Source organism: Amphiura filiformis, chromosome 2 (genome assembly GCF_039555335.1).
Source record: "Amphiura filiformis chromosome 2, Afil_fr2py, whole genome shotgun sequence".
Classification (NCBI taxonomy): domain Eukaryota; kingdom Metazoa; phylum Echinodermata; class Ophiuroidea; order Amphilepidida; family Amphiuridae; genus Amphiura; species Amphiura filiformis.
Genome location: NC_092629.1, coordinates 97,449,602 through 97,462,908, shown reverse-complemented (window position 1 = coordinate 97,462,908; position 13,307 = coordinate 97,449,602). Strand labels below are relative to the sequence as shown.

General features: G+C 38.1%; 1 protein-coding gene across 1 annotated transcript in view; it reads right to left on the bottom strand.

Annotated features, from left to right (window-relative positions):
- LOC140145344 (probable D-lactate dehydrogenase, mitochondrial) overlaps window positions 1–10,058 on the bottom strand; it is a 31,695-nt gene extending 21,637 nt beyond the window's left edge. The window contains exons 1-4 of the mRNA XM_072167099.1: window positions 10,002–10,058; window positions 8,634–8,749; window positions 7,174–7,234; window positions 6,241–6,382 (exon numbers count right to left, since the gene is read on the bottom strand). Of these exons, the coding sequence (XP_072023200.1) occupies window positions 6,241–6,382; window positions 7,174–7,234; window positions 8,634–8,749; window positions 10,002–10,058 (376 nt within the window). The remainder of the gene's footprint in view (window positions 1–6,240; window positions 6,383–7,173; window positions 7,235–8,633; window positions 8,750–10,001) is intronic.
- Window positions 10,059–13,307: the final 3,249 nt, after the last annotated feature.

The following is a 13,307-nucleotide window of genomic DNA, read 5'->3' as shown; positions in this document are numbered from 1 at the left end:
GAATTGACCCAATTTTCACTATTTTTACCCTTTTCACAACTGGAAAAATGCTCAAATATTAGGTCATATTTCTGTATGAAGAACGTGAATTAAAATAATCTTCTCCCATACAATAAAGTATCCATCCTTGTTCTTTTCCAAAAATGAAGTAAACGTAACAATTAATTATTTCAATATGGTAGATACCATTTTGTAAAATAGGGGTGTTTTTCATTAATTTAATTAAAAAAAAAATGATCTTTTTAAAAATGACGTAACCTCCAAAGTGGTGCTTTTTTTAAATTATTTTTTGCAGGGTAGGTAGATAAGGTATTGGTCTACCTATCTATAGAAAAAAAAGTTCTGGTAATTGTTTTACTGGAGAGCAGTGTTGCCAGAAACTTTGAACTTTTTAGGATTGTTGACATTATAAGGTAGTGTGGAAAAATAGGGATTTTGAGCATTTACTTTCACTGAAAATCCTGATTAGGGTTGATAATGTACCAAAAGAAATTGGCATCAATACACCGTAAAGTGAGACACGATTTGATAACATTTTAATGACAGTGTTGCCAGAAAAAACGTCTCTCAGTGAAGCTGTTGCTCATCTTGTTATTACCTATCATACAGCTATGCTGAAAAACGGCCAAATAGACCAGGTTAAAAATGAGCTAGGTCCCACACATGAAAGGAGAAACTGAGGAACAAGAATGTATAAGGTAAAAATCCTGTATCCTGAAAACTTTACTGTGAGGGCGCTTTTTTTCAAAATGGCTGCCAAAATCCAATGAAAAGCAATTATGCTCTTAAAATAGGCGGATAAAAGATAGAATTTGTTAGATTATGGATTTGAATTTATGAAAGTAATGTATAAATAAGTCGGTATATTAATAAGAAGGTACCAGGAGGTCACAGTTGGGGACGCTTTTCAAAATGGCCGCCAAAATTCAAAGAAAAGCATTATACGGTTACCATAGTCAATTATGAGGTACAATTGACCAGATTTTGGTTTTAAGTATTGATGACAGTAATGTAACGCTAAATTAAGATTTCAATAGGTAGCTATCAGGAGGTCACAGTTGAGGGCGCTTTTCAAAATGGCTGCCAAATCCAATGAAAAGCTTATATGTATGGTACACCGTCACTTAAGAGGCATAATCGATCTGAATTTGGATTAATATTTATCAAAGTACAGTATAATCAGCCACAAAGCCTCAGATAATGTTATTGAAAAAAATATTTGAAACATTGAAATAGTTGTCTTTGATGTAATCATAGTCTTCAATCATTGTCACCTCTAAGTTATCGTTTTGAGGGTGCAAAAGAACGAGTCACCAAGTCAAGATGACCACTAAAATGTCCACAGGAATAATTTATGTTCACAAAGGGCAACATATTAACTAAATATACTGCGCCAAGAAAGTATCCTTACCCCAGGGGGCCACTCAACTTTGGAAGCGACGGTATGTGCCTGTCAACCCTCTTTTGAGGTCGACTAATACCCGATGACCCCCCTTTTCTTTTTTAAGTCATACCCGATGACCCCCATTTTTTAGTTGCGGCTACCCAATGACCCCCCCCCTTTTGGTTGCGGCTACCCAATGACCCTTTTTTCTAGAGAACATCATCAAAATGCAACAAAATAATGTCAAAACTTTCAAATTTTGCTCCATTTTTATAAAAAAATTCTACCCGATGACCCATTTTTTGAAATCTTATACTCAATGACCCCCTTTTTTTCAAAATATTATACCCAATGACCCCATTTTTTATTTTGTTTGTACCCAATGACCCCCTTTTTTTAAATAACGCATTGTTACCGATAGGCCTCTACTTAGCGACACCGGTAGGCACATACCCGTCACTTCTAAAGTTGAGTGCCCCCGGATCCAAGTTACACTTGGAAAAATAAGCACAATTATTTCAAAACTTACCCATATTGGGGTAAATTGGATTTTGTAATAGATGCACTATCTAATCCTGCACATTATGACACCACATTGAATCCAATGTGACCTCAAGAAGAAAAGTTACAAGCAATTGAATAGAGCGAAGATCCCGTTTTAAAAGTGACAAATTGGCCTATACGATGTGCAAAAAGATTCCAACCAGCGCAACAAGGAGACTACACAGTTTCTTCAATGAAGCTTTATTTTAAAGCAATATTTATTTCAGTTTTTACTTCTCTGTACTTTTCATAACTTGTACTTTTTCAGCTCTTTTATTGCAGTTTCCTTTTGTTCCTTTTCTTTTAAATCAAAGGCACACACAAATTAGCCATTTACCACTCTCAAACCAGATGTCTAGTCCGTGTTGTTTTGAATAGGCCAGTGTGTCACTTTTTAACTTTTCTTCTTGAAGTTACAGCAGAGGCAACTGGCATTGCATGTGCCGTTGACCCGATGGGTTTAGTCAGGACATTTACACCTACCAGTCATGTATGAGGATTTCGCTTTTGCCAGTAGGCCTATATGCAAGACAATTGATCATTGTTGCATTTTTCCTTGACATAAAGCATCAAGTATGTTGAGAGAAAAACAAGAGGTATGACAATAATAACATCCAAAGTTATCGCCAGGTAATCACAGTTGTCTTGTGATTTCAACAGTTTCTTTACCAACATCGAGAACAAAGCAGTCTATTGGTGTCAAAGAAGGAAAAGGTTTTAGCAGACTCAAAGTGCAGCTATCTTCTTTTCAGAGAATGCAACGTTTTCACAAAAGAAGATATATATGACCTATATGCCGCTTTGATTTCAGATAGGCTAGGTAATGAAGAATAATTTTCTTAATGTAGTGATATCGATGTGAGTGATCTCGAAGATAAACACACAATAAAAGAATTCAGTGAAACCAAGAAGAGTATGAAGTAAATATCCTGCCCTTTGTCAATACATAGGGACAATTCTCTGGTGGTCATTTTGGAGATTTGGTGATCATATATTAGCCATCTTGACTCGCTATATAGCACTTTGTAGCTCGCTATATAGCACTCTGAAACACTTGCTAAGAGATGACAATGATCAAAGACACCTATTGAATGATTCATCAAAGACAACTATTACATTCTCTTATCAAAGACAACTTTCTTTCTTAACACTTTTATCTGTGGCTTTGTGGCTGATATCATGCCGCTCTTTTTGGTGGCCATTTTGAAAGGCAACCTCAACTGTGACCCCGGTATCTTCCTATTATTACATTGACTTAATTTTACTGTACTGGGATCAATATTAATTCAAGATCTGGTCAATTATACCTCTTTTTAAGTGACTATTTTAAGTTTAACGGTGTACTATGTTGGTCCGACATTTTGAAAAGTGCCCTCAGCTGTGACCTCCTGGCACCTTCCTATTAATATCTTGACGTAAATTTACATTACTGCTATCAATGCTTAACCAAAATCTGGTCAATCATACAGTGGCGTGGCACCAGTTATCATATGGGAGGGGGCACCAACCAATATGGGTGGCAGTCCGTTTTTTTTGGATTCTTAAAATTAAGATCGATTGGGGGCCATGTAACCCCGTGCCCCTATGATGTTACGCCACTGCAATCATACCTCATAAGTGACTATTTTAACCATATATATGATTTTTATTGGATTTTGGCGGCCATTTTGAAAAGCGTCCCAACTGTGACATGTTGGTACCATTCTATTAATACCTTGACATAGTTATACATTACTTCCATCAATACAAATCCGAAATCTAGTCACTTTTATCTTTTATGCGACCTTTTTAAACGTATAGTAGCTTTTCATTGGATTTTGGCAGCCATTTTGAATAAAGCGCCCTCACAGGAAGTTCTCAGGATACATGATTTTTATTTTTACCTCGTAAATTCTTGTTGCTCATGAAAAACTGGTCCAGAAAAACTATGTGAGAATGTTTCCTTTCATGTGTGGTAACATTTTTAACCTGGTCTAACTCTTATTTTATGGAAAAATACCTATCTTTATGGCAACACTGTTTGTCTATATTAAAATTACCAAAACTTTTTTTTATTTATTTGGGTACAGTACTATCTAGTTCAGCCACACTGAAAAATATAACATATAAAAAGCACCACTTTGGGGGTTACAGCTCATTGAATATTGCTATATTTCAGAAAGTCAAAAATTACGAAAAACACCCCTATTTGAAACAATGGAATATCCCAAGTAGGACAGACTGTTTGTTAAAACAACTATATTTTTAGAAAGCTTAGATGTTGCCAATTATGTCGTGGAACTCTCAAGGTTTACCTTATTTTTCCTTTATATGGTGAATCCTGAAACTTGTTATTTTTTTAGCCTTGTAAAAGTGCCGAAATAGTCTAAAACCGGTCATTTTGATGTTTTGGCCGTTGCTATGGTAACGAAGGTGCAGTGATGAAATAATTTTGATTTTTGTAGACTTTGACCAAAGTTGCATCCTGATATAAAGTAAGAAGAAATTCCATTTTTTGAAGTCTGCCAACTATTTTTGATTTTCTTTGATTGGTTCGCAATACTACTCTTAAAACCCTTCCAAATTGTGCAGAATGGGTGAAAAGTTTCATGTGTATCCTGTAATTCAAAGTACCAAAAATCATGATTGGACATCAAGTGGCGGAGTTGGGAAGAGTGTTACCAAGTGATGTCAAAAAAATCATGTCCCCTCCTTTACAGCATTATTCTATCTGCAATATATTTTTGCAGTTAGGTGCCATGTTTTTAAATTACATTTTTAATAGCTCAAGGTGCAACCATTGTAGGGATAAGAACCAATTTTTGAAATTCACTATAGATTTTTTTCTTTTGCCACATCATAAAATGTCCCCTCCTTTACGCTTGATAATACAAAATTATGACTTTCTCTAATTTTATATATTCCCACACTGATAGGATGGTGAAAACTAATTCAATTTCATAATAGGAACTGCTGATGATAATTAAGTGTGATTTGTGGAGAAATAATTTGCTATTCCAATTTTAAGATTTCAGCCCGTCAAAAAAAACGAGTCTCCTCCTTTACAATCAATGGTTTTTGCATTTTATTCAAATAATGGGATTGTCTTTGTTTGAACTAAAGAAAAGTGAACCTAGGAACATGGGTTGGATACAAACAGACATGAAAATAGCAAAATCCACTTGATCAATGTTATTATTTTGATTTTATGCTCCAATTAAATAGTCAACAAAAATATGTAAAGGAGGGGACATTTTTTGACACATTTTCCTTCATATCTCAAAAACGCTAGGTAGTATGACCCCCAAACTTGACATGAGACAAGATACTAACCTACTGCTTCATTTAAATGCATATTTGTGTAGATTTTACTTGTTTTGGTAAACTTGCAAGTAACTTCTCTTAGTCAAATTCAATATTTGATCCATTTTCATCAGTTAACATGATTCTGTGAAAAATTGATGTTTAAATAATATACAATCTGTACATCATTTGAAAGCTATATTTGTCAGCAATAATATTAGACAACTTTGGAGTTAAAAAAAGGCAGCATCAAATCATTGTAATGCTGTTTGTAAACTTTGGTATTTGGCCATTTTCCTTCATATATCCAATTAAAAATAATATTTGAAAAAAAATAGTGGTTTGTGGCTAAATAATTGTTAGAACTTGAAAATTTGATATATTTAAACCACTTTAACATTTAAAACAATCACATTAAGATACTCTGATTTTGCACCCTTGTGAAACCCACTAATTGTGTACCCTGATTGTGAAACAGCCCATATACAGCACCATCAACCAAGTATGGTACTCTCCTGGGCAGCTTGGGATGTGAAACTAGCAGCCATGTAACCTCCAATTCAGCTGGAACCATGTCATTGGCATCTTCCATTTAGCTCATATTAATTCTCTTGCTTTAAAAAGCAAGGAATGAAAGTTTGAACCCACCATCTAAAATTGCTCCATGGAATTTGCTTCACATACACCTTCAATATTGCTTGATTTGTGTTTAATTCCACATTTTGACTGATATTGAAACTTAATGAATAATGAGAAAGTGGTGTATTTGTGAGCCATTTGGGTGTATTTGGGAGAATTTGGGTGTATCTGTGAGACATTTGGGAGTATCTGGGAGACATTTGGGTGTATCTCTGACACATTTGGGTGCAGGGAGGAAACCACAATCCCCGATCTCTGAGATAATCATTGAGCGGTGTCTGGTTACCCCAGGCTCCACGGTCACATCAAAATGGGTGTATTTGTGAGACATTTGGGTGTATTTGTGAGACATTTGGGTGTATCTCTGACACATTTGGGTGCATTTGACTTACCAATAGGAAACCACAATCCCTGATCTCTGAGGTAATCATTGAGTGCATGTCTGGTAACGCCAGGCTCTACAGTCACATCAAAATCTTCAGGATGGAAATCTATAATCTGGTCCATCTGTGTAAGATCTATGGTGACTGCACCCTGGAAGTGGAAGAAGACAATATGATGATATGATTAGCTGATAACAGACAGACAGACAGACACACACACACCCCCACCCGACACACAGAGAGACAAAATACACCCAAATGTCTTCCAATACATCTTACCTTACCAGAGCTTCCACCTTCAAATCCAGTCCCGGGTCCAACTGGTATCATGGGTATGCTACGTTGATCACAATACACCCAAATGTCCCCCAAATACACCCAAATGTCTCCCAATACATCTTACCTTCATACCAGAGCTACCACCTTCAAATCCAGTCCCGGTTCCAACTGGTATCATGGGTATGCTACGTTGATCACAATACACCCAAATGTCTCCCAAATACACCCAAATATCTCCCAAATGTCTCCCAAATACACCCAAATGTCTCCCAAATACACCCAAATGTCTCCAAAATACACCCAAATGTCTCCTAAATACACCCAAATGTCTCCCAATACATCTTACCTTCATACCAGAGCTACCACATTCAAATCCAGTCCCGGTTCCAACTGGTATCATGGGTATGCTACGTTGATCACAATACACCCAAATGTCTCCCAAATACACCCAAATGTCTCCCAATACATCTTACCTTCATACCAGAGCTACCACCTTCAAATCCAGTCCCGGTTCCAACCGGTATCATGGGTATCCTACGTTGATCACAATACACCCATATGTCTCCCAAATACACTCAAATGTCTCCCAAATACACCCAAATGTCTCCCAAATACACCCAAATGTCTCCCAAATACCCCCAAATGTCTCCCAGTGCATCTTACCTTCATACCAGAGCTACCACCTTCAAATCCAGTCCCGGTTCCAAACGGTATCATGGGTATGCTACGTTGATCACAATACACCCATATGTCTCCCAAATACACTCAAATGTCTCCCAAATACACCCAAATGTCTCCCAAATACACCCAAATGTCTCCTAAATACACCCAAATGTCTCCCAATGCATCTTACCTTCATACCAGAGCTACCACCTTCAAATCCAGTTCGGTTCCAAAGCGGTATCATGGGTATCCTACTTTGATCACAAATTTTGACGATTTGACTGACTTCTTCCGTGCTCCTTGGCCACACAACAACATCTGATAATGTACACCTTCAGTATAGATGCAAAAAAGAGGGCGCTTAATATTTAGCAATGTATTTAGTGCTCAATCGTATATGTACAAAGGAGAGGTCTTAGCTAGGATTCAGTAGTATAGCCAGCAGTGGTGCAGAGTGCTCCCCCTGACTAAATGTGAAAGAGAAAATCGGGAAAGCAAAAAAAAAGAAAAGGGGCAAGGAGCCTGTATTCCACTATCGAAATTAACTGCTAACCAATTTCAATTCCAATTCACAGCATTTGAATTCAATTCATATTCAAATTCAATTCTTATATCCAACTCTGATACATTTTACCAGGCATTTTGTTCAAAGCAGTTCAGGGAGAAAATTTATTGTAACTGATAAGCTGACAATGCAGGTGAAATGGCAGAATCAAAATACATGTTGTATGGTTTTCAATTCAATGAATCAAACTGAAAAAAAAAACACCACACAATTTGATTCAATGACTGAATTGAAATGAAAAAAAAAATCACATTTCGATTTAATGCACTGAATTGAAATGAAAGAATAAAAACATTTTGATTCAATGCATTGAATTAAAATGAAAAAAAAAAAAAAAAAAACATTTTGATTCCATTCATTGAATTGAAATGAAAAATGGCCAAAATCAAATTCAATTCCTATTCCAATGCATAAACACTACAGTCCAACCTCTTTTATCCGGCCATGATGGGACCAAGCATTGTCCGGATAAGTGAAAAATCCGGATAAGTGAATTACATGTAATTCTGTATTGAAAGTTCCAAGGACTGAAATTGTGACAACAAAAGATTGTGCTAATATGGGATAATAGCACTAAAAGATTGCTTAGTGCTTTATGCAACATAGATGCAACAGAGCATGGAATTAAGGTGTTAAATCATCAAAAACACATTTTCCTGTGAAGATTTCACAGCCGGATAACAGAGAGATCCATATAAAAGAGGTCCGGATAAGAGAGGTTGGACTGTACTTCCAATTGTGTCAGAAATGCACCCAATTGTGTCTGAAATACACCCAACTGTGTCAGAAATGCACCCAACTGTGTCAGAAATGCACCAAATTGTGTCAGAAATACACCCAATTGTGTCAGAAATGCACCCAATTGTGTCAGAAATACACCCAATTATTATCTTACGGGTGATAAGATTCATCTCTTCCATGTTGTTCTCTAATAATTTCTGCTCTCGATACGTTTTTCTCTCCTACAACACCAGTAAACGCTTCTACGGCTTGATCAGATATCGGCGCCAACTGTAAGAAAATGAAACGATACATTTTAACCATGTGAACAAACTTCCATATGACACTCATGACATGTTTTGTCCTGCACGTAATACTCGTGGCAGGAGCTGTCGACTGATGCCAGCTTGTCTATCAGTTTGGCAATTGAGCAATTTAGATCAATCAGAAGTCAAATTTCTTTGTGATATAAAAATCAATAAATAAAATCAGAAAATAATAGGCTTCAGCCTAATCAATTCATTTTTTTAAGTCACTGGCAGATTATCCACTTACTTTCCTTGTTTCTGAAGTTTAGAACTGCACAATTGATAGAATAAACAGGAAGTTCCTTTTATAAAACGATGAGAGTGCCTTTCATCCATAACACAAAAATTCAGAGCACAATTTCAGGCATGAAATTTACTGCCATCTGCATTCCATGCATGCATGCACATCATTTTAAATCAATTAATTTGAGCTGAAATTCAATTCAGATTTCAATAAAAGTAATTCTGACAGTATTTCCACCTATGCTTTGCTATATTAAAACTTTAATTAATTTGCACAATAAAAGAATTCAGATCATGAAAATCTGGCAACAAAATCAATGTCTGATGAGTAATACAATACCGTACTCTTAACTCAGTAAGCTTATAAATATGTATGACCAGATCGTCGAAATTGAAGACTAAACAAAATTGGTAAAATTTGGTTATAAAAACATGATAACTAGTCCAAGAGAGATAGGTACGTGTAACAATACAAAAATAAGAATAACACAAACTCAAATAACCAATTTTATGAGCAAAAATCCATTTTCGTTACACTATTCAATGACCTGTTTTGTCCTGTCCCTGTGCTCTTTTTCGTCATACTGAGTACGGCAAAAGTGTAAACCGTGGATATTTTACAGTAAGCCATACCACAGGGTTGCTTGATTTAAATCAACGTAATTGCGATTTAAATCACATGATTTTTTTCAAAATAATCGTAGATTTAATCAACTTTTTAATTTTTTACCATTTTTGATAAATTATGTAAGTTAATTTCTTTCTTTACTACAGAAATTTCCCATCAATTACAAAATATAATGAATGTCTGATTTACACAACTCGATTTAATATTTGGCATTTCATCAAACCCGATTTCTCGAAAAGTTGTTTATTCGCGGTGCCCCACGATATGCCACTATGGAATACAGCCAACGATATGTCTTTTTAATGACACAGTGCCTTATGACCCATCCTGTCCTGTATGCCCTGGTCCTCCTTTATACACATACCTGTTGTCTTGCTGTACTAAGTGATAGATGCCTTTTCAATGACACACTGTGCCTCATGGACTGTCTTGTCCTGTCTGTCCACCCTCTAGCTTTGTCCCTAACCTCTCTGTCCTTGTCCTGTCTGTCCACCTATCTGTCTTGCAGTATGAAGTGATAGATGCCCTTTCAATGACACAGCACCTTATGACCTGTCTTGTCCTGATGTCCCTGTCCTCCTTGTCCTGTCTGTCTGTACACCTACCTGTTGTCTTGCAGTCCTTCTTTTCCATGACACAATGCCTCATGACCTGTCTTGTCCTGTATGTCACTGTCCTCTATCTTTGTCCCTGTCCTCTGTCTTTGTCCTTGTCCTCTCTGTCTGTACACCTACCTGTTGTCTTGCAGTCCTTCTTTTCCATGACATAATGCCTCATGACCTGTCTTGTCCTGTATGTCATTGTAGTCTATCTTTGTCCCTGTCCTCTCTGTCCTTACCCTTGTCCTCTATGTCTGTATACCTACGGTACCTGTTGTCTTGCAGTCCTCCTTTTCCATGACAAAATGCCTCATGACCTGTCTTGTCCTGTATGTCACTGTCCTCTATATTTGTCCCTGTCATCTCTGTCCTTGCCCTTGTCCTCTCTGTCTGTGCACCTACCTGTTGTCTTGCAGCCCTCCTTTTCCATGACAAAATGCCTCATGACCTGTCTTGTCCTGTATGTCACTGTCCTCTATCTTTGCCCCTGTCCTCTCTGTCCTTGCCCTTGTCCTCTCTGTCTGTGCACCTACCTGTTGTCTTGCAGTCCTCCTTTTCCATGACAAAATGCCTCATGAACTGTCTTGTCCTGTATGTCACTGTCCTCTATCTTTGTCCATGTCCTCTCTGTCCTTGCCCTTATCCTGTCTGTCTGTACACCTACCTGTTGTCTTGCAGTCCTCCTTTTCCATGACACAATGCCTCATGACCTGTCTTGTCCTGTATGTCACTGTCCTCTATCTTTGTCCATGTCCTCTCTGTCCTTGCCCTTGTCCTCTCTGTCTGTACACCTACCTGTTGTCTTGCAGTCCTCCTTTTCCATGACAAAATGCCTCATGACCTGTCTTGTCCTGTATGTCACTGTCCTCTATCTTTGTCCATGTCCTCTCTGTGCTTGCCCTTATCCTATCTGACTGTACACATACCTGTTGTCTTGCAGTACTAAGTGATAGATGCCTTTTCAATGACACACTGTGCCTGAAGACCTGGTTTGTCATGTCTGTCCCTGTCCTGCAGATACCCTGGGTAGACATACATTGTAGCAGATGACATGAAGCCCTTCTCATCTTTGGGATCGACTTACTACCCCGTCAAACTGCAAGAACCAAATAATACATGAAGAGGTTATTTATTTTTCACAATGTCCTCAAAGTCAAATTTATAAATCCACCGATATGTACTCACAGAGCATGCAGCTAGTGCCTGTCAAATCCAATGCAATCACAGCCCCTGGGTACCCAGGATGGCCAGGACTAGGGCCGAGCTTTCTTTTTTTAATGTTCAACTCCCCCGCTAACACACGGCCAAGTCCCCGACATAAAGCATAAAGCCTGAGCAAAGCCCCCATTCCCGGCATCAGATACAACCCCTGGCTATTCTCGCCCAATCCCTGCTCTGGGCATCAGATATAGCCGCAGGGGTAGCGCTAGAACTAAACACTCCAGTGTCCGCAGGGACCCCCGAACTTGCAGAAAATTTAAAAAGTAGGGGGTCCGGAGTAGAGTTTGGTAAGTCCGAGTTGCACAAATGCAGCATAGATAGTATGTCTGCAATAGTGCTAGATTGAAAACCTGGGGGTTTGCAGGGACCCCTGAACTCTATTTTGGTGAGTCCGGGACCCCAAAAAGCAACCTAGTGCTACCCCTGTATAGCCGTAGGCCTAGATTTATGGGCTTAATTTAATATCATGATCATGGCGATCTTGTCTGAGCAGAGCTTAAACACAGGCGATTGCATCAAAAATGTTGCTAAAAAATTATTGCACTTCAACTAAATTTTAAACTGTTCAAATTCAAAATATTAAATAGTAAGGGGGATGTAATTTTCTTCGGAAGGGGGCGTCATGAATATGTCGGTGACCGGAGTCAATTTTTATATGACCCCCCGCACATCGTGGGCTGAATTTTTTACCACCCCCCCCCCCTTATCTTGTGTCAAAAATTTTTATGACCCCCTCTTCCGCCAACACAGACTCAAGACAATCCAAATGAAAGGTATGTAGCGCACCAAAACTTTAGAGTGAAAGTGCACAGAGCGTGTTAAAATTTCAATTGTAAGTTTAAAGTAGTCAGGCAGACAGGGTTCGATTTAACTGGTGTCGTGGAGCAAAATGCTCCCCATTTTGGACAATCTGCTACACAAATTTCAGCTTGTATAGCAATTTTTTACAGTATATATATATATTATATAGAACATCGCCTAAATAAGCTAGGTTTTCGCTAAAAATTGCTACGCAAATTTTATCAAAGTAAATCGAACCCTGCGCGCAGAGCTTTCAAACAATTTTTACAATGTGGTTGGTGTGCAAAGTACTAGGCCCTAATCAGCGAGTTCCGGGGGCGAAGTTATTATACTGTCAAGCGTGCAAGCATGATTGGTGATCGCTTTACAAGCAGTAGGCCTACCTCTTACTCTAAAACAGCCATATTTAAGGTTTATACAGGCGGGCCCCTGGACCACATGCCTTAAGGGCTTCGCGCATAGACACTTGCGGTGTTTGCGCACACATTATGGGTACAGTCATTTGGGGAACAGGATTGTGTGCCCCCAGTCAACAAATCCTACGCACGCCCACGCCACTGGGCCAGGCTAGAGGATGAAACTCGTACATGATGATACTGATTAGTACTACACCGTACCGGTATTACACTTTATTTTTCTACAGGGTCAGAATTTCGGCGTGAATCAGAGATCGCAAAGATTCTCGTAAACAGATTTGCGTGAATCAAATTTGTTTCCCGCAAACGTTTGTAGTTTACACAGAAGTTGATTTGCGGGAATCAAATGATTCCCGCAAATCTATTCTGCAAGAATCAAGATTGATTCTCGCACTGTGAAACGAAATTCTGACCCTGTTCCACATGTCATAGGCATATCGTATGATGGCTAAGGCCAAGGAAAGTCGATTTTGAGTTTCCCGTCACCCGCCCTCACTTCATTTTCTGACCCTCACTTGAATTCATTATTGTGATTTTCCAAAAAATACAGATAAAAACTGGTTATATTTGCACACAAAAAATGAATATCCCTTTATTTTTTGTGGAAAAATCAAAATCAAAACATGCATTTTG